Source organism: Notolabrus celidotus, chromosome 11 (assembly GCF_009762535.1).
Source record: "Notolabrus celidotus isolate fNotCel1 chromosome 11, fNotCel1.pri, whole genome shotgun sequence".
NCBI classification, from domain to species: domain Eukaryota; kingdom Metazoa; phylum Chordata; class Actinopteri; order Labriformes; family Labridae; genus Notolabrus; species Notolabrus celidotus.
The window spans coordinates 1,052,122-1,076,368 of record NC_048282.1 but is presented as its reverse complement, the minus strand read 5'-3'; the positions used below and the strand labels follow the sequence as shown (position 1 = coordinate 1,076,368).

At 38.8% G+C, this 24,247-nt stretch overlaps 1 protein-coding gene across 2 annotated transcripts in view; it reads left to right on the top strand.

The window, feature by feature from the left end:
* nphp4 (nephronophthisis 4) overlaps window positions 1–24,247 on the top strand; it is a 343,814-nt gene that overhangs the window by 175,018 nt on the left and 144,549 nt on the right. For both annotated transcript variants that reach the window (XM_034696561.1, XM_034696560.1), the window contains 3 exons: window positions 4,203–4,421; window positions 9,676–9,814; window positions 20,103–20,155. In XM_034696561.1, coding sequence (XP_034552452.1) covers window positions 4,203–4,421; window positions 9,676–9,814; window positions 20,103–20,155 — 411 coding nt within the window. The remainder of the gene's footprint in view (window positions 1–4,202; window positions 4,422–9,675; window positions 9,815–20,102; window positions 20,156–24,247) is intronic.

Sequence of the window (24,247 nt, the reverse complement as noted above, 5' to 3'; positions counted from 1 at the left end):
AATGTTTTCATCCTGTGTGCTCCTTGTGGAGGTTACTGGGGATCTTTTTTTTCTCTTTTGAATGTTTGATGGCATTCAGCGTGGGGAGGACTTTTTCAGCTGTCCCTTAAAGCTGCTGAAGGTGGTTGGTTCTTAAAGCTGCTGTAACATCGTAGCTTTTTTTTTAAACTTTCATTCTGAGACTCAGTCAAAACAATACAAAACAAGAATGCAGCCATTAGACTCAGAGGCAGATCTCATGCACAAATATTTCATTTGAAAAAAAAGAGAAAAAAAAGTCCCTAGAAGAAAGAAGAGAAAATAGAAAAATAAAAAATACAATGCATAAGGAAAAATAAAAAATAACATACAAAATAATTCAATCTAAATAATAAAAAGTTAAATTAATAAATTGAAATAACTATTTGAGTAACAAATAATTATATTTAGTAATTGTAGAAATTAAAATAACAATAATAAACTATAAAAACAATTATTGTATAAGTAAAAATAAAAATTGTATTAACAACAATGCAGCAATTAGACTCAGAGGCAGGTCTAATGCACAAATATATAATTTAACAAAAAAAGAAAAAAAAAAATAGTCCATAGCCCAAAGCCAAATTTTATAAATTTAAAATAAAATGAAAAATGAAAAAATAAATATTTAAAAAATGAATAAATCTAAATAATATAAACAAAAATTCAGCCATTAACTCTATTAATATAAGTAACACAGATCTACTGTGTGATCTAATGATCAAATATTTCATAAAAAAATATAATATAATATATTCCTTTGAAAAATAAATACATACATACCAATAAATAAAAATAGTAAAAAATAATTGTATAAATAATATTTTTTAATAATAATTAGAATAGTAGAAAAGTAATTGAAATAGATACAACAACTTTTCAGTATTCGGCATGGTAAGGACTTTTTCCACTGTTTCTCAAGCCTGAGAGATGGGTTGTTATTATAACAGCTGACTATAGTGTTTAAATCAGATGTGAGTATTCTCTGTGACTTATTGTACTTCTGTTAGTGAGTCATACATGAAAAGACCATGTCCTGTATACAAACTTAGATAACCCCAGAATCTGAACAGTTGACTCTCAGTTGAGTGTAATAATTGTCCCTTTTGAAAAACCCATAATAGAGCAGCTCATACCCATGTGACCAGATGATCCTGTTTTATAGAGAAAGGCTGCTCTGTTAGTGTCAGAAAGCACATGAAGAGCATCTCTGTTGTTATAGTCTGCTTTAAGGCCTCTGCATGCAGTCCTGGTTTCCATGATTCCCCCCAGCGGACACGGCTTGACATTTAGAATAGAGATTGTTCTTAATTGAATAATGACCCACACTGTAGGTTTATGGTATTACATGTAATAAACATGCTCAGGGGAAATGTAAGCATTGAGTGAACCATTATATGCTCCAGTGTGTCTTTAAACTGTGTGTACTATCACACTGCTTTTGTATTCTTTACTGCACTACATATGATTGATCACAGTAGTCTGAGAGTGACCGGCTTATTAATGGATTCAGCAGAACCTCACAGTCCCCTGTGGATGATTTCAGACTAAGGGAGTTTTATTCTGAGTTGGCTGAAGTGGAGGTGCAATGGGACTGATTGTAAATCATGTTCAAACACAACAAAGCTACTCTTAAAAGAAATGTACATAAAACACTGGGTTAGTGTTCAGTGACACGTTGAATAGACCGTATAGAGCAGTCAGCTGTGAGAACAGGCAGACCCTCTGCAGTTCATTAGCTCTAAGCTTTTAAGAAAATGTGACCTGTTTTATAGAGCTTTCTTAATTACTGAGAATACTTTTTTTTATGTTGCTGCTCGGTTTAAACGTTAATGTTGTTATTGATTATTTAACACTGAGCAGGTAATAGAATACATCATTTCTCTCAACTGTCTGAATAAACTGGGGATTGGCATTTCAAGCAAAAACACTATTTGAGTGTCACTGGGACGACTAATCGAATAGTCTGCCCTCCTTCAGCTGGGTGCCTTGCTCTCTGTGCAGACTAGACTTTGGAGACTTATGGTTTGCTAACTACACCTTGTAAAGTTTGCACTTGGGGGCGCCATGGTTGCAGGTTCAACTCCCAGCCTAGACCATTTGCCACATATCTTGCCCAGCTCTCTGCTCCCCACATTTTCCATCTCTCTGCAGCTGAACTATCTAAAATATAACTTTAAAAAGTTTACTCATGATTTCATTTTATTTATTTATTTATTTATTCATTCATTCATTCATCCATCCATCCATCCATCCATCCATCCATCCATCCATCCATCCATCCATCCATCCATCCATCCATCCATCCATCCATCCATCCATCCATCCATCCATCCATCCATCCATTCATCCATTCATTCATTTATGTTTTTCAAGAAGGTTACTCACAGAACTTAATTGGCTGACAGTGTCTTCTGTTTTCTATGGTTCCTGGCATTTTAAAGCTTTCTTCCTCTTTTGTTATTTATTGGCTGTGAGCACCGAGATAGCTTCCAGGTAGGCCACCCTGTGCTGGTTGTACTACATTAAAGCTAGGTCTGGTGAAATGATAAAGGAAAATGTATCTCTAGGATGAGATGATAGTCTCATGAACTCCTCTTTATTTTGTATAAACGATTGTCTCTGTGCAGACTAGTCTTTGGAGACTTATGGTTTGCTAACTACACCTTGTAAAGTTTGCACTTGGGGGCGCCATGGTTGCGGGTTCAACTCCCAGCCTAGACCATTTGCCACATATCTTGCCCAGCTCTCTGCTCCCCACATTTTCCATCTCTCTGCAGCTGAACTATCTAAAATCTAACTTTAAAAAGTTTACTCATGATTTCATTTTTATTTATTTATTTATTCATCCATCCATCCATCCATCCATCCATCCATCCATCCATCCATCCATCCATCCATCCATCCATCCATCCATCCATCCATCCATCCATCCATCCATCCATCCATCCATCCATCCATCCATCCATCCATCCATCCATCCATCCATCCATCCATTCATTCATTTATGTTTTTCAAGAAGGTTTCTCACAGAACTTAATTGGCTGACAGTGTCTTCTGTTTTCTATGGTTCCTGGCATTTTAACTCTTTCTTCCTCTTTTGTTATTTATTGTCTGTGAGCACCCAGATAGCTTCCAGATAGGCCACCCTGTGCTGGTTGTACTGCATTAAAGCTAGGTCTGGTGAAATGATATAAAGGAAAATGTATCTCTAGGATGAGATGATAGTCTCATGAACTCCTCTTTATTTTGTATAAATGATTGAGTATTCAAATATTCAAAAATCATCACTTATCCCTAGAATAAACCCAAGAAAAAAATTTAACACTGATCTGTTGTCTTATGGTAGGTTTACATTAGGCTGAAAACTGCTGCTATGCAATTATTTGAGCACCTGTCATCATAATCTCTAGTGCCATGCAGTATACAGCATCAAACATGCTTCCATGTGTAGCTATTTCTGAAGGGGATTAAGAGACAACTATATGTTCTCTTTCCAATGTCGCACAGTGACTCTTTGTAGTCTTGAAAGCTTGCTCTATAAAGTTTGTCATTTACTTATTTGTGAGTTATGACAGTCTGGTCAATGAAGGACCAACTCAGTCTTTGTACCCTGGTGTGAAGGGAAACCTCAGAGCTCAAATCCAAGCTCTCGCTGCATGTTTTGTGGGTTGAAGAAGCATTTCGATACGCACACTGCATGCACAAATCAGATTCCAATAAAGCCGTCACGATTTGAAACTGTCTCTCACACACAGATGTGTCACTCCTTTGGGATAACACTGATGTTGTATTCTTGGTTATAGAAATGTAGGAGGAAAAAGACACCACCAATCAGGTATTATTCTGTTTGGAGCGCAATGCACACAACGTCAGCTCCAATAAGACGGCTCACAGAGGAAGCCTTTTGGTCCTATTATTCATTTTGAAGTAACGTTCTATAAAAAAATCTGCAGAATCATAAAACAGTCTAACATATAGAAGATGGATGGTTATGAGAAAATAAGAGGGGCTGTTAGTAAAGCAACATTATACAGGCGGATGCCGCAGACAGACTTCAAAGACAGGATTTCCTCTGTGGAGTTATAGATAGGTTAATCAAAGTTGTCATTATATATGCAAACAGTAATTATCATGTCGCCGCCGTCGTGTCTCCTCATGTTGTCACTGTTCCCATCACGCAGCTCTCTACCACATCCACGTCCCGAGCGGCCTTCCTGCAGAGCCTTCGTTGGGGGGTGTGGTGCCCCTTCCAGGAGCCGGCTGACTGGAATGGGGAAGAGACGCAGCTCGTTCTGCAAGGAGGTGCAAAGCCAAACCCTCACGGAGTCATGGTCTACAGCACAGAGATGACTGCCAAGACTCAGAGCCCGGTGCCACTCAGAGCCGCAGGCACAGCTCAGGTAACACAACACCACACAGGGACGTCTTTGTCAAAGGAACAACATGTGAAGAGCGTGCTGAGAGGTGTTGAGACAAGATGCTGTTTCCAGAAACTTTAATAGTCACACAGATGTTTCCCAGAAGACACAGAAATTCATGGTTTCCTAAATGTATTTTTAGCAGTGTGGCACATTCACATATTATAGAATCTCTCTATTTATAGAATGCCGTATAAGTGCTGGGTGATATTAAAATGATATCACAATAGCATATTTAATATCAATAGATATCAATAATTATCACAATAAATATCAAATCTTTATTTCATTTAAATGTAAAGTCAGATTTTTGCTCCTGAGTGAAAGTTGAAGACAGTTTGTTAGTTTGTATCTGGATTTAGTTTCTGATGAACTTCTTGAATCCATCATTTCTGATGGTGCTAACAGGAAGCAGGTCTTTAATGTAAGATGAGATTTATGTGAAGTTTTAGTTTGTACATTCTTATTTTTCTCAGGAGATATATACAGAGATATATCAAACTGTGTATTAGTTTATAGAGTATTGTTTGAGTTGTGCTCTCCCTTTAAGATTACTAAGGGTTACGGGCAGAGTGATGTTGCTTCCCACAGTGTACGGTACGGTTGTTCTTGAGCCTGGTGGGACAGCTCAGGGTGTTTTTACCCTTTTCTGTCCATTGTTGATCTTTGGTGGAAGGAGGAGGGAGGCAGGGAGGCAGAGGACTCAAGATGTTACAGGATACTGTGGACCAAGGCACCAAAAGAAATACAGAAAGAAATAAGAAAGTAGAGAAAATAAAGAGGTAAATAGATAAAGAGAAAGTAAAGAGAAAGAAAGAATAAGGAAAATAAAATAAACTGAAGTGCAGTGAAGGCATCATGGTTATTCAGTGTTCAGTTGTCCTACGGTCGTGGTGGACATTAAACGTGTTCACAGTAGAAGTAGTCTCTGTGTTCTTCCTTTACCCACATCCTGAAAGTAGATTTAATGAAGTGTATGAAGTGTATGAAGTTAAAGGTGACATATCATGCAAAATTGACTTTTTAATGGTTCTTTTCTGGCATGTCTACAAACCCCCCGAGAATGTAAAGAATCCATTCTGCCCCTGTTCTGATTTCTCCACCTTTCTGTAAATGTGTGTGAAACCAGCCGTTTCAGACTTCAGTGTTTTTGTTACGTAACAACAATATCCGGTCTGTCACGGAGTCAGAGCTCGGAGCTTGTTCAGCTCATAGACTGTATAAAATAATACTGAATCCCTCCTCTGTTTTTCATTACCTGCACAAATGTGTGCTAACAAGGAGCTTAGGAGGGAGGCATGCTAGTTGTAGGCTGTCTTAATAAACACAAAGGTCGGGTTTACTCCCCACGTCTGCAGATTTGAAGATCTAGTGGATGATTTTTATTTGTCATGGATAAGTGCTAGCGCTAATTAGCATAGCCACATAGCTATATGTTCATAGCTGTAGCTATAGCTGTGTACCAAGACACACGTCGACATACTGACAAATAAAACAACAAGAAACACTAAATCTGTGACCAATCCTTCAAAAAAGGTCCTGCTGCCTTTCTGGTAGAGGTCGGTTTTACTCCCCACGTCTGCAGATTTGAAGATCTAGTGGATGATTTTTATTTATCATGGATAAGTGCTAGCGCTAGTTAGCATAGCCACATAGCTACATGTTCGTAGCTGTGTACCAAGACACACGTCTACATACTGATAAATAAAACAACAAGAAACACTAAATCTGTGACCAATCCTTCAGAAAGGTCCTGCTACAGGCGCCTCTCCGTCAGGATCAGATTCAGAGGGTTGAAGTAACGTGATCTCTGAGCAGCCGTGTATATTCAGCCAACATGTAAACATTAGATCAACGTGCTGGAGAGCCGAGGCACATCCACTTCCTGAGGGGGCGTGGTCAGAGGGAAAACAGAGTGTTCTGAGGAGGAATGAAGAAGAGGACTTTTCAGGCATGCCAAAATCTGATTTCAAAGTGTTTTTTTGAGCATAAACTTTAAAGACATGTTTTGGTGACCTCTTAGACCAATATATATTGATGAAAAAAGCATGATATGTCCCCTTTAATAGTTAACTCAGAGTCGACTCAGTGTCAGACTAACGACTCTGCTTTGAGCTGCTAGGTTTTGAGTTTTCTTCAGTGTCTCTGTCCTTCGTCTCAGCTGTGTTACATTCCGCTCCAAACGTCTTTAAGCTCCGCCTACCTCTAACCCGGCAACATGATTGGCTGTTCAAAGCCGTCTTCTTTTTCTGTCTAATGGGTGGCAACTAGCGTTTAAGGCTCGTTAGCACCCCCATTTCAGTGGTTGGTTGGTGTAATTACAGGTTTATTTATATCAAAATTGTATTGAATATTTGTTATACTTATATTGAGAAATTATATCACGATAATTATGGTTATTGAATTATCGCCCAGCCCTACATACAATGCAGATCTTACACGAGATCAGAGTACAACAAAATGCCCTTCTTCACAGTTTACCACCAACTCTTGACTACATGTCTAAAATGTCAAATATCTCAGAGGCTGTCATCTTGTAGCCACCTACCTCCGTGCACCTTTTCCACATGTCTCTATTCCTGTTTGTTTTTGTTTATTCTAGTTTTGTTTTGCACTAACTTTTTGTCCTAAGTCAGGAATTCTTAATTCCGCTAATTCCGATCCTGTTTCCTGTGAATGCTCGGTAGGATGAGTTTGTAATGTGATTTTACACAGAAGGTATGAAAAGGTTAATGAACATGATAGCAAAGGAACGCCTGCAGGGTTGTGACTGACTTTGAGTGCAGGATTCACTGATTGGACACGGTTGTTTAAGGTCAGGGTCACCGTGACCTCAGATCCATTCCATTCCTGTGTTTGAAACATCAGCAGACTAATCCGCAATCAATAGCAGAAAATCTCCTCTGACTCTGCTGCTCGTGCTTCTGTTTGTTCTCCTGTCGCACAAAGGGTCAACTGACAATCACGTGCTAGGATGGAGAGAGAGAGAGAGAGAGAGAGAGAGAGAGAGAGGGCGTTCTTGCACGTGGGATTAACATGCATCTTAAGTGAGCGGATCACAAATGGACATTGTTAAGTGCAGCTCTGAAATAGCATGGAGCCTCCCTCTCCTCGTTTGTCCCTGTTTGTTTTGCAGCGTGTTCACTAATGTGTCTTGGCCACAGTGATGGAGACTGTTCTCTGTATCCAGGGCAACGATGGCATGGCCTGGTTTTCTGCTCAGGTTTTATACTTCTCTGCTGTGTCATGTGGAAATCTGTCTGGAAACATGTTTATTGAAGTAGTTTGTGCTAGGACACATTTAGTCCTGTATTGAATCAGTCAGGGCAGGGGGTTATTTTTAAATACTATGGGAGGTAGTGAGACAGCATCTGGACTCACAGGAGATCTGACCAGCTGGCAGTTTTTCATAGTGCACAAGTAGCACAGTGAGGGTGCAGACACCTTTCTGTTAATGTGTTTGTTTGTTTTTCCACTGTAAACAAATCCTCCAGCCTGCAGTGTAGTTCACTCACTAACCCCCAATCTACATAGGATGCGCCGCGTTGCATTGCGGCTGAGTTTGGTCCGCCCGGGGTCTTGTGCCCTGATCCCCAGGATGTGTGTTTGAAGCGTAGAGCAGCCAGGATCAGCTGGGTCCAGCATAGAGAGAACTACATTCAAACAACAGGTTACAGAGCCTATCTGTGGTTCAATCATTTGGAAAGTATTCTGTTACTTTGTGCTTCAATCATCACTGAGTTTTCTGCATGACTATAAAGTTTAGTTTTTGCAGGTTTAGATGAGTTTAATATGAATAATTCTACTCTACTTTGTTGTCCTGTTACCTTCTGACACAGTGATCATCTTAAAGTCCTGTTACCTTCTGACACAATGATCATCTTAAAGTCCTGTTACCTTCAGACACAGTGATCATCTTAAAGTCCTGTTACCTTCTGACACAGTGATCATCTTAAAGTCCTGTTACCTTCTGACACAGTGATCATCTTAAAGTCCTGTTACCTTCAGACACAGTGATCATCTTAAAGTCCTGTTACCTTCAGACACAGTGATCATCTTAAAGTCCTGTTACCTTCTGACACAGTGATCATCTTAAAGTCCTGTTACCTTCAGACACAGTGATCATCTTAAAGTCCTGTTACCTTCTGACACAGTGATCATCTTAAAGTCCTGTTACCTTCAGACACAGTGATCATCTTAAAGTCCTGTTACCTTCAGACACAGTGATCATCTTAAAGTCCTGTTACCTTCTGACACAGTGATCATCTTAAAGTCCTGTTACCTTCAGACACAGTGATCATCTTAAAGTCCTGTTACCTTCAGACACAGTGATCATCTTAAAGTCCTGTTGCGTGATGTTTTATTTTGAGATCGGCGGATGTTGTATGCGATCCTCGGTCGAAAATAGACTCAATGCGTATCTCTGGCGGAGCGGCGCTCCCGAGACGGAGCTGAGAAGCACTGCAGTGCGCCCTGTGTACACTAGAGCATTGCCTAGAATGGGAACGTATCGGCTGCGACCTGCGCGGCGCAGCCATGATGCCCCTTTCCAGTCTTTCTTTTAGAGCAGTTGAAAACACTTTTTTTGAGGCCATGCAAGCCAACAACATTTTTGAAGTTCCATTTTGGTGGCTTTTACACCTTTATCTATAGAGGAGAGGACAGAGGATAGAGCAGGAAACCAGGAGAGAGGGTGTGGTGGAATAACATTCAGGAGGGGGGCGCAGGCTGGAATTGAACCCTGGCTGCCCTCTATTGCTATGTGCATCTTAACCATTAGGCTGAAGCTTTGCCCCCAAACAACAGTTTTTAAGGTACATTTTTTCCTTTTTTATTCTGAGATTAAAATCAGAATCAGAATACAGACTTTTCCCAGGATGCTTAGATTATTGTCAGAATTCTGGTTTAATGATTCAATTAAGAAATTTGAAGTTAATCTAAGAACTCTGAAAAACAGTCAGAATTTAGAGATCTAAATTAGAATTTTGAGGTTGAACTAAGAATTCTAAGAATAAAGTAAAAATGATCTTTCGTCTTTATTCTCAAAATTGAAAACAAAAGTACAATTTTGCCAAGACTCCAACTTATTTAAATTTTTTTGTGGTGAACACTTACCTCCGTAGCCTGCATCTCATGTATTTGTTGCAGGCACACACATGAGAGGCTGTAACTCCGTTTGTATTCTGTTTATGTGCTCAGGAATTATCTCAAACATTTCTTTTTCCTTCTCATGAAGATCCCAGAGGCCAGAGACATGATATCATTTTGGCTGTCTTCTGGTATGGAGAAGAAAGAATTCAGCCCGAAGGCGTCTCTGAGGAGAAAGCAGAAGGATGTGTCAAGTCAGAGAAAGTCACCTACATCACCTGCTCAAGGTAAACACTGTCATGTCCATTATTTTCTGAAGAACTGAGTCAGAGCAAGCTAGAATGAGTTTCCTTTTCCCCTCAAGTTTTGTCTGTTTGTTTGACCAGTAAGAGTTCTGCACTTGTTACAGTATGTTGGTGCACCTTAAACCAGAGACACAGTCAGGTTTAATCAGACACAGTTATAATTAATCCCCACCTGAGCAGTGTTATCCTAGCTCATCTCATGATTAGCATGCTTCATACAATAAACAGCTCAAAGTGTTCGGAGAAGACTTTAATGGTCCACTTTATAGGTAAAGGTCGTTCAAGACCAGTAGCTCGACTTTGCATGTCCTTAATGAGACCTTAGAAGTTATTCCAGTTAATACAATATACCTGTGATTAATACCAGCACCTGGAATGGTGCTCCTATGAGGACTTTTCAGCTGGTTGAGACAGATTGAAGTTAACACTGATGTCTCTATATCAGGGGTTCCCAAACTTTTTAGGCCAGGACCCCCAAAATATAGGTGCCAAAGACTAGCGACCCCCACTGTCCCTCGAAGTGGATAAATGTTGCTCCATACTTCATTTACTTCATACTTCAAAATGAGTTTACCTACATGCACAGGTAGGTGTGTTTCCTGTGCTGCTGTGAATTAACCTGCTTCTATTCAATTCAGTTCAATTCAATTTTGCTTTATTGGCGTGAACAAAGACATGTTATTGCCAAAGCACATACAATTCATACACATACATATATATTCATAACATACTATATTACATATTATACTCATTACATATATATTAATTACATATTATATTAATTACATATTATATTAATTACATATTATATATATTACATATTATATATATTACATATTATATTCATTACATATTATATATATTACATATTATATTCATTACATATATATTCATAACATATTATATTAATTACATATTATATTAATTACATATTATATTAATTACATATTATATATATTACATATTATATATTACATATTATATTCATTACATATATATTCATTACATATATATTAATTACATATTGTATGTTTTACATATTATATTAATTACATATATATTCATTACATATTATATTAATTACATATTGTATGTTTTACATATTATATTAATTACATATTATATTAATTACATATATATTCATTACATATTATATATATTACATATTATATTCATTACATATATATTCATTACATATTATATTCATTACATATTGTATGTTTTACATATTATATTAATTACATATTATATTAATTACATATATATTCATTACATATTATATATATTACATATTATATTCATTACATATATATTCATTACATATTATATTAATTACATATTGTATGTTTTACATATTATATTAATTACATATATATTAATTACATATATATTCATTACATATTATATATATTACATATTATATTAATTACATATATATTCATTACATATTATATTAATTACATATTGTATGTATTACATATTATATTAATTACATATATATTAATTACATATTATATATATAACATATTTTATATGCATTGAACGATGGTGTCACCCATACAGCATATCTCAGTGTCCTCACTTGATGCGGTATGCTCATAAAACCTTCACCTAAAATAAAAAATTATGGGATGGTGCGTCCCTCAGGCTGTGACTTCTACTTCCTCTACTGATCCTGTTGTTAATGAACTGTTAGCTAACCCTGACCCTAACTTTAGGAGTCATTTGGCAACAAAGAAAGGCAGAAAACTCATATAATGTACTTATTTGCAGGGTTTTATTTCAAATGCAACTACTATTTTTGTCTATATTTGTACAATAATGGGTAAAATAAGCAAATTAAGATTGCTTTAAAATAACAAAAAATTTGGATGACGTCTTGCGACCCCCCCCATTGTTGCCTCACGACCCCCCAGGGGCTCCTGACCCACACTTTGGGAACCCCTGCTTTATATGACCCACAAAAGCATACAAGATCACCAGCGGCAAGATTGATCCTTTCTTTCTTTCTGTATTCTGATACTGATTAAATGTTTACAATCACTACGTTTCCAACAGCAAAGCTTCATGGTGAGTGGTAAATCTGACTGTTAAAGACAGCAGGGTGAAAGTTACACATGTACAGAATAACATCAGCAAAGACAACAGTTCCTCTGAGGAGCTAAGTTGTTAAAACCTGACTTGTTCTTTAAAGCAGTGTTGTAGTCGAGTCCCCAAATCCGAGTCTGAGTCGAGTCCAAGTCATCAGAGAAAAAATCAGAGTCCGAGTCGAGTCCTCATTACTTGAGTCTGAGTCCAAGTCGAGTCCTCACCGGTAATATCATATGTTACAAGGAGGACAGCCGTTTGAATCCAAACTACTGACTGTTAGACTGGCTGAGTGGACCTGGACTGGCTGTGTGGACCTGGTCTGGCTGTGTGGGACCTTTTGGATGTGTAGGAAACACATGTATTTCATTAACATTAGTGTTGGTGCTATTTCCATCATTTTATGCCATAAATATGAATTATTCTTATATATTCCTAATCATTGTACTTTATGTCATTTATATGTTGTTGTTTATATTAAGGGCAATGTCATGTGCATTATTATGATTTTATTTTAGTCTTATTTTGATAGTTTGATGGTTTTCACCTGGATGGGCAGGTAAGATAGGAGGGGCGGACACAGGGAGAGGTGAATGTTGTTGGGGGTTTTTCTTACCAGAAGACGTTAGAGCACGAGGACGCTACAGACTGTTTAATGAGAATGTATCTTGTTTAATAAGACTTCAGAGAATCTAAAGTTTTTACTGGACATTTAAAATGTGTCTGATCCTGTACGATCCGCTCTCCCCCAGCGCTGTGGCCGGTTTGATTTTCAGTTTTGATTTTAGTAAATTGACGAGGTCTGACTGCCACTGCAGTGAGATTCTAATGAGATCCTGCAGGTGTGTCTGGAGATGAATTTATAAATGAAGTCACAGCGCTGTGTGACGTGCGTAAATGCGCGCCGCCCTTCTGTTGATGAGGGGACGCGCTCAGAGATTCTGCTGCACTGGCATCACTGCTGGTGTCCAATAAACTCTGCCCTAACACTATTAATCAGAATTCTAACTCACCAATCAACTTAATAACTTTGGTTTAGTTATTTTAGTCTCTAATATTACCGTTATACTAACACAGTAAAGTGATGAACGGTCTCAGTAACTTTAGCATCTCTCTCACTTTTGGGTTCATCCTGGACAGATGTCTGTTAAAGTTTGAGCTGGTCTCTTTCCTTGATGGGTCTCTTAAATCTCCAACATGTCTCTCTGCTCTCGCTGCATTTACTGTGAAATCTTTGAAAGAAGAACGCACGGCTGGTAGCGTCTTTTAATCCTGGCAGACGTCACGTGCACGTGCATGCAAGTGAACGCTCCTGTCAGCCCTCGTTCTGAACGGAATACATCCTATGAAACATACAAAATCTAACATGAACATTAAAACAGTCTGGATCAATATAGAAGCCCGAGTCCTCCTCTCTATCATCCGGGTCCTTTTGCAGTCAATGCTCGAGTCTGACCCCAAGTCCAAGTCATCAGCGCTCCAGTCCAGGTCAAGTCACGAGTCATCAGTGCTCGAGTCCAAGTCAAGTCATGAGTCATCAGTGCTCGAGTCCAAGTCAAGTCATGAGTCCTGCAAAACGTGACTCGACTCGGAGTCTGAGTCCTGGACTCGAGTACTACAACACTGCTTTAAAGGTGTATGAATTTTTTTTTAAGTAAGGTTGTATGAGTTGTATGTAACTAATAACTGCACTAGCCATGGATGGTAATCAGCTCTTCCCCTTTAATGAGAAACTGCAGGGAGAAACAGAACGTAAGCTAGGCTACAGTCTCAGGGGTCAGTTCTGCTGCGTAGTTCAGCTCATTTTGAAAGACTCTGACCCGAGCACTCATCTCGGTTTAAGTGTACGAGACATTTTTCAGCACTTTACTTTGCCAACAGAGTGCCTGTTTGTTTTTGCTGTGATAAGTTAACCGTATCTTTGATGTACATCATCGATATATAGTGATATTTAATTTCTGCTCATTTCATGCAAGCTCTATTCTTCTCTTTTTGAGTAAGACAGCACAATTAACAAGTTTCTGTGATTAGGTTTTAATGCAATAAATGTAGTTGAAGCATTTGTGTGTCGATAAGCCATTTCATAAAAGCTTCACAGTGAATGATTTAAACCATAAGAGTATCATTTTTCACTAGTTTTTGCAGTTATTGGAGCTCCTGTGAGGAACGTTCAGGTTGTGTTGATTTTGGTAACTGTTTTGTGTTTAAGCTGATAAAGATGCACATTCAGAGGTTTTTTATCTGATTATCAGCTGCAGCCGAAAGCTAATTTTTTCTATTATAATGATTTGATTTGTTTTAAACAGAAACAGTCTGTTCCTGCTGTGTACATTTATTAAAAAAGGCCACCCTTCCATCCAGCCTGGGGAAAAAAAAAAAGGTTTGACTATTTTGGATTAAAAGGCATAAGAATTAGGGATTTATGCAGGTTTAATATTTTACCCATCCAGCTGATGTCATAATCCAGCTTTGTGGGACAACTCCAGTCCCCCCTTGTGTAAATAAATGTAATTATATTTGTTTAAAGAATAATCTGTATTTTGGAGTATTACCACGCATAGCCATGCTGTCCTTTTTAATGCTTTAACCAACTTTATTTTAGTCTCCAATAAATCCCTCTAAGCCTGCTTGAACTTTTAAAAAATCGTAATATACTCTTTAGACTCAATTACATAGGTTGCAGTGGTAATGGTACACAGCGTCCTTTATAAGTCTGCAGGAAAGCTTCAGTGTGCTTTGAAACCACCTTTAAACATCATACATCCACAAATCGTGCCACCACGCATATCGGCTCTTCTTTGCTTCTATAAGTGCAGTGATTAGGAGAGAAAAAATAAACCCAACCATGTCCTCATTTTATATTTTCCCTCTGATATTAAGGAGGTTATCAGTGCATGCTGCTGAATCTCTGAACAGAGGCTTCTTTATTCCACGGGTCCCAATTAAGCATGACCGTTCCAGAATATCCCTCCGAAAATAACTCCTCCAATCGTAGCTTTTAAAGGCCTCCCGCTGAAACAAAGTTCTGATTAAATATTCTCCATCCTGCACACAGCCCATGATAAACGATGTGCCACTGTCTGCATCTCTTATTGAAACCCAAACTGCTGATTTGCCCTGTGCCTGTCAGTGAATTAATTTAAAGTGTAGTAAACACTACACACAGACACTCAATCCCAGTGACAGCAGGAAGAACTTAAGTGGACCCCAGTAGTACTTTTGCTGATTTTGCCGCTAATGATGTTGTTAACGTATTTTTGGAGAGAAGAATAACGCTGATCAGGGTCTACTTCACGGCTGTATAGAGAAGGCCTTTGGCAGAGACTATTAATGATATTTTAATCAGCGCTCACGTCCTCGCAGGATTGCTTGAATGATTTGGGCTGGTGTTCAGAGGAGACTGCTATAATGAATCTCTGTCACTCTTTGATTTTAGCACCTTAATCATCCTTTACTTTGAGTTTCCAAGAGTGTGTGTGTGTGGGTGTGTGAACATGCCCTCAAATGTACTGCGCTCCCTTGCAGGTAGATTTTATAACGAACATGAAATTCTGTAGGGTTTGTCTTTGATGCATACATATTTACTCATTCAGAAAGAGGTCAGTGACATTTGTAACATTGTGTTCCAATGTGTTCCCTTTGTTATCCTGTGTTTACAGAATGAACCACGAAGTATTCATGATTCATTGACGTGTCAGTCAGAGGGGTAGACATTTTTATTAAGTCTACATTGTTTTGATCTCTAACTCAGATGGGGAATCCCTTTGTGTGTACATGACCATGAAACATCAATCTGTGCTTCAAGGATGAAGCTGGAAGAAATCATGTGCATGTATAGATGATGGAATCTGCCACTTACACATATACTAATCTTCTGAGCAGGTATGAAGGCCTCTCATTAGCAGTACTATCATGCCCCCTGGGTGATCTGATCACAAGTGGTCAGCTCTCAGTTTGAACATTCAGACTGCGCAAAATTACTCATCTATGACATCGAATTTCATTCACCATGAAAACCATCCAGCTAAAAAAAGAGACAAGAAAATAATAAATACTAAAGCTGTGATCGTGAGCTGCAGGGACAAGCAGGGGAAGTGTTGATGTCATATAAAAACAGTTGGAACATGTAACCTGAAGTTCCTCCAGGTCTGTGGATTATTGGTGAAAGATAATCAATCAATCAATCAGACTTTATTTATAATGCGTTTTTTATTCAATGACATTGTAACACAAAGTGCTTTACATAAAAAACTTAAAGTAGAATAAATTAAAAGAAGAAGAGATATATAAATAAAAATAAAAATAAAAAGACCCAATCCACAATCCTAAGATCACAATATATGCAACAACAATAATAATAACAAAAATAAATAAATAAATAAATAAATAAATAAATAAATAAATAAATAAATGAAAAATACAAAAGAAGAAATAAATTATCACCAAAATAAAAAACATTTCCAGATAATAAAAGACTGAAATATTAAACCATTGAAATAAAATAAGATGCTATTCTTAAAATCAATAAAATAAAACAAGATGAAATAAATGATAAGTGACTAAAATTTGAACTAGATAATGAATAGAAATAAATAAATAAGTAAATAAATAAATAATAAATATATAAATAAATAAATAAATAAATAAGTAAATAAATAATAAATATATAAATAAATAAATAAATAAATAAGTAAATAAATAAGTAAATAAATAATACATATATAAATAAATAAGTAAATAAATAAGTAAATAAATAAGTAAATAAATAAATAAATACTACATAGATACATAAATAAATAAGTAAATAAGTAAATAAGTAAATAAATATATACATATATAAATAAATAAATAGATAAATAAATAAATAAATAAATACATATATATATAAATATATAAATATATAAATAAATAATTACAAATAATAATAAATAATGATAAATAAATAAATAAAGTCAGGTGACATAAAACTGTTATAAGAATAAAACTCCACTTCATCCTTTAATCTTTGTTAATAGTGATCCACATTGAGAATGGTCTGGGTCTTCACGGCTGCTTTATTATAAACTCAGATGAACCACTCGTGAGTCTCATCTCCCAGTCGTGTCAATAAAAGCATATTGAAATGTAGGTCATGCGTTATAGTGGGCTGTGAAAACACACAAGCAAATGCCTTCCTTATTCAGCATTGGACAGAGCATGACGAACACACACACAGACACAGACACACACACACACACACACACACACACACACACACACACACACACACACACAAACACACACAAACACACACTCACACACACACACACACACACACACACAAACACAAACACACACACACAGATCCGTTAACATCTGCTTGTCTCCTTAAAATCATCTATATCTTCACTGCACTGTTTTAACGTTGATAAAGTGCTCTATAGTCACACCTCTAACTCACTGTCTCACCCTCTCCCTGCATCAGCACAGGACCAGCACACATTCAAAAATAGGCGTTTTTCGACCGGAGGAACTTTACCCCTGAACTACGTGCGTTTCGACTGGTGGACCCAGGGTCTAAATTTAGTTCAGGGGTAGATAATCTCCCCCCTGAAAAACCCCTGCTAAGGTGGTAGTACTTTTCAATGGTCCCGGGACTTTTGGGGAGCAGGGCCTGCAATGCTGAACGTGTCTGATTGGTAGATTAACCGCAGTGTTTTTATTCCTCCCGCCGTCCACAATAACATCACACACATCTGTGATTCTCTTGATTTCTCTTTCTTTCATTAGTTTTTATTTGTTCTATCTGTTTTGTATGTGTGTGTACTTTTCAAAAGAAGAAGCTGTGATTCTCTTGATTTAGCAGCTTGTAACAGTAGTCTTCTCTCAGCCCACTGTGAATGCGTCTCTCCTCCCGGTGTTCCAGTTTTAAAAGTGACCCTGTAAACTGGAGACCTTCAGCTGAACGTGTCAGTGTTTGTGGAGTTTACACAGCTGTTGAAACACAGAGGGAGTTCCTGGGAATGCAAACTAGTTTAGTTTTTATTAAGATTTCAAAATATCCTCATCAGATATTTAATGATGGTCTAAAGACGTTTATGAGGGATGCATCCGGCTGAAAGTCTCCAGTTAACAGGGTCGCTGTTTAAACCAAAACACCGTCCGATCTCTGCCACGGCTTTTTGAGTTGAAAAGGATTTTAAAGTCGTGTTGAAACGTCTTTGCTACTCGCTCTTATCTCCTCTCACGTGTTGATTCAGTGAATCCATCTGTGATGAAATATAGCACCATCTAAAACAGACCAGCTGAGTCTCTTCATGCTAACAGGCTAACTGTTGTGTTGCTCAATGGCATTGGTCTTTGGTTTACTGCCCTCTACTGGTCTGGTGGTGTAGTGCATTTACTTTTTTTTCTCCATACGTCACTGGCCTGATTTGCACAATCTACCCGGGACTTCAGTTGAAGCGGTCGAAACACAGACAACAATGGGGGCACAGAAACCTTTTAGTTCAGGGTAAAGTAGTTCTGGGGGCTAAAAGGTCTAGGTCTAAATGCACCTAATGAAATGCTGTCCCCCTACTGAATAAATAGAGACACTCTATATATGTATTTCCATGTACCCTCTATCGTACATGCTTGGAATCAATCACATGGGAAGTATATACAAAATCTGATTTTCACAGTGGAAAAAAACTAAATATGCCAAATATGAGAGGAGAGTGTTCTGTTAGTCTACATAATTGTTTCCTTGGGTATGAGGAGAGTCCCTAATGTGGTCCAGTACGCATGTGGGTGCAAGCTGCAACACCACCGTGGACAGAGAACCCGTTCCTATGAGACCTGAGTGATCAGATCTGCGTCCTGAGTGTGTTTGCACTTGCAGTCAAGGCGGTCCACTTGTGATCCCATCCCTCAGGAGGCAGGATGTTGGTACCGGGTATGAGCAGGGTAACTGATTACAAGTAAACTGCCAAATGCCATCAGTCCTGCTAATGAGGTGCAACACATTTCCTAGCAGCTCGAGATGTTTCACAGTGAGGGGGCAGTCCTGCATCGTGTCCACTCTGTGTGCATGTTCTGTGAACAGATGGGAGCTACAGTAAGACACCCCGAGGCAACCGAAGCAATATCCAAAAGGCCAGTCAAGCCCAGCACAGAGAGCGAGAGAGAGTGGGAGATGAGGACAAAGCGATGCCGCGAGAGCCTTTCAGTTCACCATTACCATGGCTACCAACCAAAACTACAGGAAGCATTGTGAGGCTTTAGACTCAGCGTGACATCCATCCCTGTCTCCTGCTCTGTTCGAATCTGGATAGATCTGTTTCTGATGATAGGTAATGGGATGTCCCAGTGTTGACTGAAGGTATTTTACTTTTCCAAAGTCACTCATTAAACAGTGTTACAGTTTATTCTCAGGATGCCACCTGATTACAAGTCTAATCACCAGGAGAGCACTCTGAGACGGTGACATTTAACTGTCATTTCCCATTCCCTCTCACGAGCTGATGCTCCATCAATGACTAACCACACTGTATAATTAACAGAACAGTACAGTGACTGTTCCTATCACTGCCTGTAAATCATTCAACTTCAGATGGTTGTACATAACTTCAATCAGATGCAAATGATTACATTGTCCACTAAGGATGGGCATTTCAAGCCAAAATACTATTCGATAATCATTGGCATCTATTCAACGATTATTCAAATAATCATAATCACACACACACGCACACACACACACACACTGCACTGTCAGCGTCTGTCTCTATCTTTATGTCTGTGTTTCTGTGACGTAGCATGGCGTGTGTGTTTACATGTTACAGTCATGCTCAGTCTCTAGAAATACGTTTGTAGTATTTTGAGATTCAGAAACAGAGAACATCGCTGACTGTCACTAATGTTTTCTTCTTTTGCTATTTAATGCAGTTAGCGTTCTTCTTCTTCTTCTGTTACTTAATGTGGTTAGCCAACAGCTTTAAGACGCTCTGTACCCACCATCTGGAGGGAGTACTGTATTACAACCAGGCACCGGTAAAAACAATGAAAAATTGTACTTTTAAAATGAGAAAATATTCAAAGTAAATCGTCAGTTTTTACTAAGTGAACGAATATTCGAATATCATTGCCCATCCCTAATGTCCACACATTGTAAATGCTTGTTGTATTTTATATAGTGTTTTTCTGTTTCTTGTGTTTCCAGGTCGAAAATACATTCCAGCAGCTTCTCCTCCAGAATCTCCTCAAGGCCCCGGGGTAAGACACCTTGCCCCTACTAAATTATACAGCCAGCTAAACTCTAGGCCTTAAACACATAGTACTGTGCCAAAAAGCACAGATAGTTCTGTGTCAGAAAGGTTCTGTGTGATGTTCCACCTGTCTAAGTCCTTATAATAAACATTTAATCTCCAAATACATTTTTTATGTATTTATTGGTATCAGGTTGTAGACTTATGATACCTGGAAAGCAATCTGAGACACTATCAACTCATTTAAACAAAGTACACTAGCAGCATTTATTTGTGTTTCAATACATTTAGTAAATCAAGAATTCTCTTTGTTGTCTGCTTTCTTACCCAACAAAAGAAAAACACTCCTTCACTACTGACTGTCAGACAATCCTCCCCAGCTTTATTTGACTGCCACTGGTGCCATTGCCATCGGCAGCCCATTGTTCAATGGTTTGATTGACGGGTTTTTTGTTGGGAATAGTTTCCTTATACGGCGGGAAACAGAGTTATTAAAAGGAGAATGACATGTAGCCAAAACAGTCTAAAGTGTTCTGTTGAGGAGCAGAGAACAGTAGAGTTAGGTGACAATTTGTCCTTATACTCAACATCAGTATCCCTCCCCAGAACAATGTATTTTTCACAGTGTGGACTTTTCTATATACAACCCTGATTCCCAAAAAGTGGGTACACTGTTTAAGAAAGGAATCTGATTGTCAGCAAATCATTTAAACTCTGATTGAAAGTAGTGCAAAGACAACATATCAAATGTTAGATTTGATCCCAGCAACATATTTTAGAAAAGTTTCCCTCTTCTTTTCCCAGTACTCTAAAATTCTGGGAACAAATGAAACCAGTGTCTGAACTTGCAGATGACGGTTTTTGGATGTGATTTTGAGCCCATGTGGGGACTTCTACTACAGAGTCATGTCTGTTTTTAATACAGTGCTGCCTGAAGGCAGAAGATCATGGCCATCCAGTACTGGATTTTGGCCTTGTCTCTTTTGTACATAGATTTCTCTGAATTCTCAATCTTTTAATGATTTTACATACTGGATATGATTTCATTTTACCGGCTGGCCCCTCTTTGGTAGCCTTGCTTCCAATCTTTATCTGTCTTCCTGTTGTGGCTGCACACAGGACTTGTTGTGATGAGCAGGGGAAGATGCGGGCTCTTTAGTTTGGGGTTTGCTCATTGAGAGAGGCGAGGCAGAGTGAAGAGGAACAGGCGGTGACAAGAGAAATATGCTAACTGGGGGCCAAGGGTTGTTTAGCGTTACATTAATCCTACAGAACTATATCGATACAGTAAGACACTTCTGTTTACTACACCGGTGTTTTTTCTTTTTACCTTGACTTCGACTACAGACTTCCTGCAGTCTTCAGTCTTGTCGTGACGTTGTCTGTCAGCTGATTTATAGAGGTTTAGTCGTAAACAAAAGCGGATTAAGTAAATTCAAAATCAACCATCTCAAACACTGCACCAGAGAGAATGACATCATGGACTGGGAAAGGTGGAGGTCATCCACTCTGAAGCCTGATTCATACTTCTGCGTAGAATCGACGGTGTAGTCCACGCTGGAGGTCCATGTAGCTGACGCGCACCTCCTCCAAAATATAACTACACGTAGAATCGAGCCCTGTGATTGGTCCGCTCGGGGGCATTGTATTTCCTGCATTTACAGCACTTCAGGGATCCCCACACATCGTCCGTGTATTTCATCTCCTCCTCTGTATTCTTCATGTAATCATGTCTGTATGATAAACAGCAACATGTATCAGCTGTAGATTAACAGAACACGCTCTGAATCTCTGTGGAAAAGTTACAATGTTACAATGTTACAATGTTACAAAGTTACAATGTTACAATGTTACAATGTTACAAAGTTACAATGTTACAATGTCATTTATCAGACGCTTTTATCCAAAGTGACGTACATACGAGAACAAGAACAACACAAGCAAAGATCTAGACAAGAGGAAACAAGATCAGTACGGGTAACAAAGTGCTTCAAGTCCATTTGGGTGCAGGTACTGCCAAGCAGTGTAAAGGCAATGCACAAAAATAAATAAGGATTTTTTTTTATTTTATTTTTTTATGCAAAATAAAGAACATCTACAACGAGGCAACCAAACCATTTAAGACCTTCCATTATCATCATCAACAATTAACATCACCACAATAATGACCAAAGTACCAAGTGCTGGGTCACTCAAGACCTGAACACAGATTCCCAGAGTAGAGCAGGACAGTGTGAGTCAACTGTAGCTGGAAGACATGATCTGCCACTGGGGACAACAGTGGAGAACAGTCTAGCTAAGTGCATAGTGCTTCCTAAAGAGCTGGGTCTTTAGCTGTCTTTTGAAAGTAGAGAGGGACTCTGCAGATCGAATGGAGTTGGCCAATTCATTCCACCATTTAGGAACAACAGAAGAGAAGAGTCCAGCTAGTCATTTTGAGACCTTGTGTGCTGGAAGCACTAGGCGCTTTTCAGAGGCTGAGCGTAGCGGGCGAGAAGGGCAGTAGACCTGGATGAGGGGTTCCAGGTAAACTGGAGCGGTTTTGGTGACTGCTTTGTAAGTCATGATTAGAGTTTTGTATCTGATGCGAGCTGCAACTGGAAGCCAGTGTAGTGAGATGAGCAGGGGAGTGACATGAGCTGTCTTAGGCTGGTTGAAGACCAGACGTGCTGCTGCGTTCTGGATCATTTGCAGAGGTTTAACTGTGCATGCAGGGAGGCCTGCCAGTAGAGAGTTGCAGTAAACAGAGATCGTAGCGGACCGGAAGCAGGCGACCGGCTATCAGAGAGACCACACTGCCCTCAAGCGTTTCGGCGGAGAATTGCTGCGCGACACAGACACATTGACGCACGAGTATGTAGAGCTCATGTCCGCGTCAGCCCCTGCTGTGTAGGGGAGACACCGAAATGTAAATCAGCCTTGAGAGCAACAGATACCAGTGCTGGATAAGGGAGGCTGTAGAGATCAGGAAGCGGCCCCAGAGGACGGTAAACCGGGATGAGGGGGTCTACATGCTGTCGCACACCTGGGATACTGTACTTAGACTATTGGACAACAGGGGGGGGGTGGTCGTCCTGCCGGTTCAGGTAGGAAGACCAAGCCTCTATAAATCAGCTGACGGACAACATCACAACAACATCACCTGACTCTTCTGAAGAAGACTGCAGGAAGTGTGTAGTCAAAACATGTCAAGGTAAAAAGAAAACACACTGGTCCAGTAACAATACATGATGTGAGACCTGATGAACCTCTTTGGACTGTACATATATTCTGTTTGATAATATGATGCATTTTAAACGGCACAGCACTTCTTGGTACAAATCAAAAGATGGTTACACTTTCATCACATGCAGTTTAGTCTTAACCCACAAAGTCTGATCTTTGTGTTTAAACCTGATGACCATCTAATAGTGACACATTCAGGGTATATCAGGGTGTTTATTGAGGTTACAAAGGCTCCTGTCTGTAATTTTCAAAGGAGAACATTACAAACATTACACAATTAAATTCCAGTTAAGAGTCACCTGGAGTCATTTCCAGTCGACAGCACTTTCAAGCTGTTTGGACAAAGATCATAACTCAGACTAACTCACAGCCACCCTGTCTGCTTTATGGCAGAGATTTTAAGTCAGGTTTGTAAACTTCAGTTGTTGGGAGGAATGCAGTATCTGTCCTAGATCTCTTGACAACAATGTGACGTTTCTTTTAATCTTTGGACTCTCTGGTGTTAGATCCCCTATAGATTGGATCTATCAAAATATCCCGGAGCTAGAGTTTAGCTGAATATGTATGCAGCTGTCTTGGCAGAGGGAAACGGAGATGAGTGGATGTGTCTCTTGTGGAAATGTATTTTTCTTGGGGAAAGACAACAAAATATCTGCATGTCAATCAAAGAGCGCTTAAATCACCACATAAACCTGGGAAACCGGCACAGTTCTGATGATAATTATCATGCTTAGCTGCATCGAATCAGATTAAATGTCACATTAGCATCAGTGTATGTTGGAAGCTTCCCACAGGCGGCTGATATAGTGCTGATCAGTCCTATGATAATAAATTTAACTGCACCATAATCATCCGTCCTTCAGATATGAGGTGG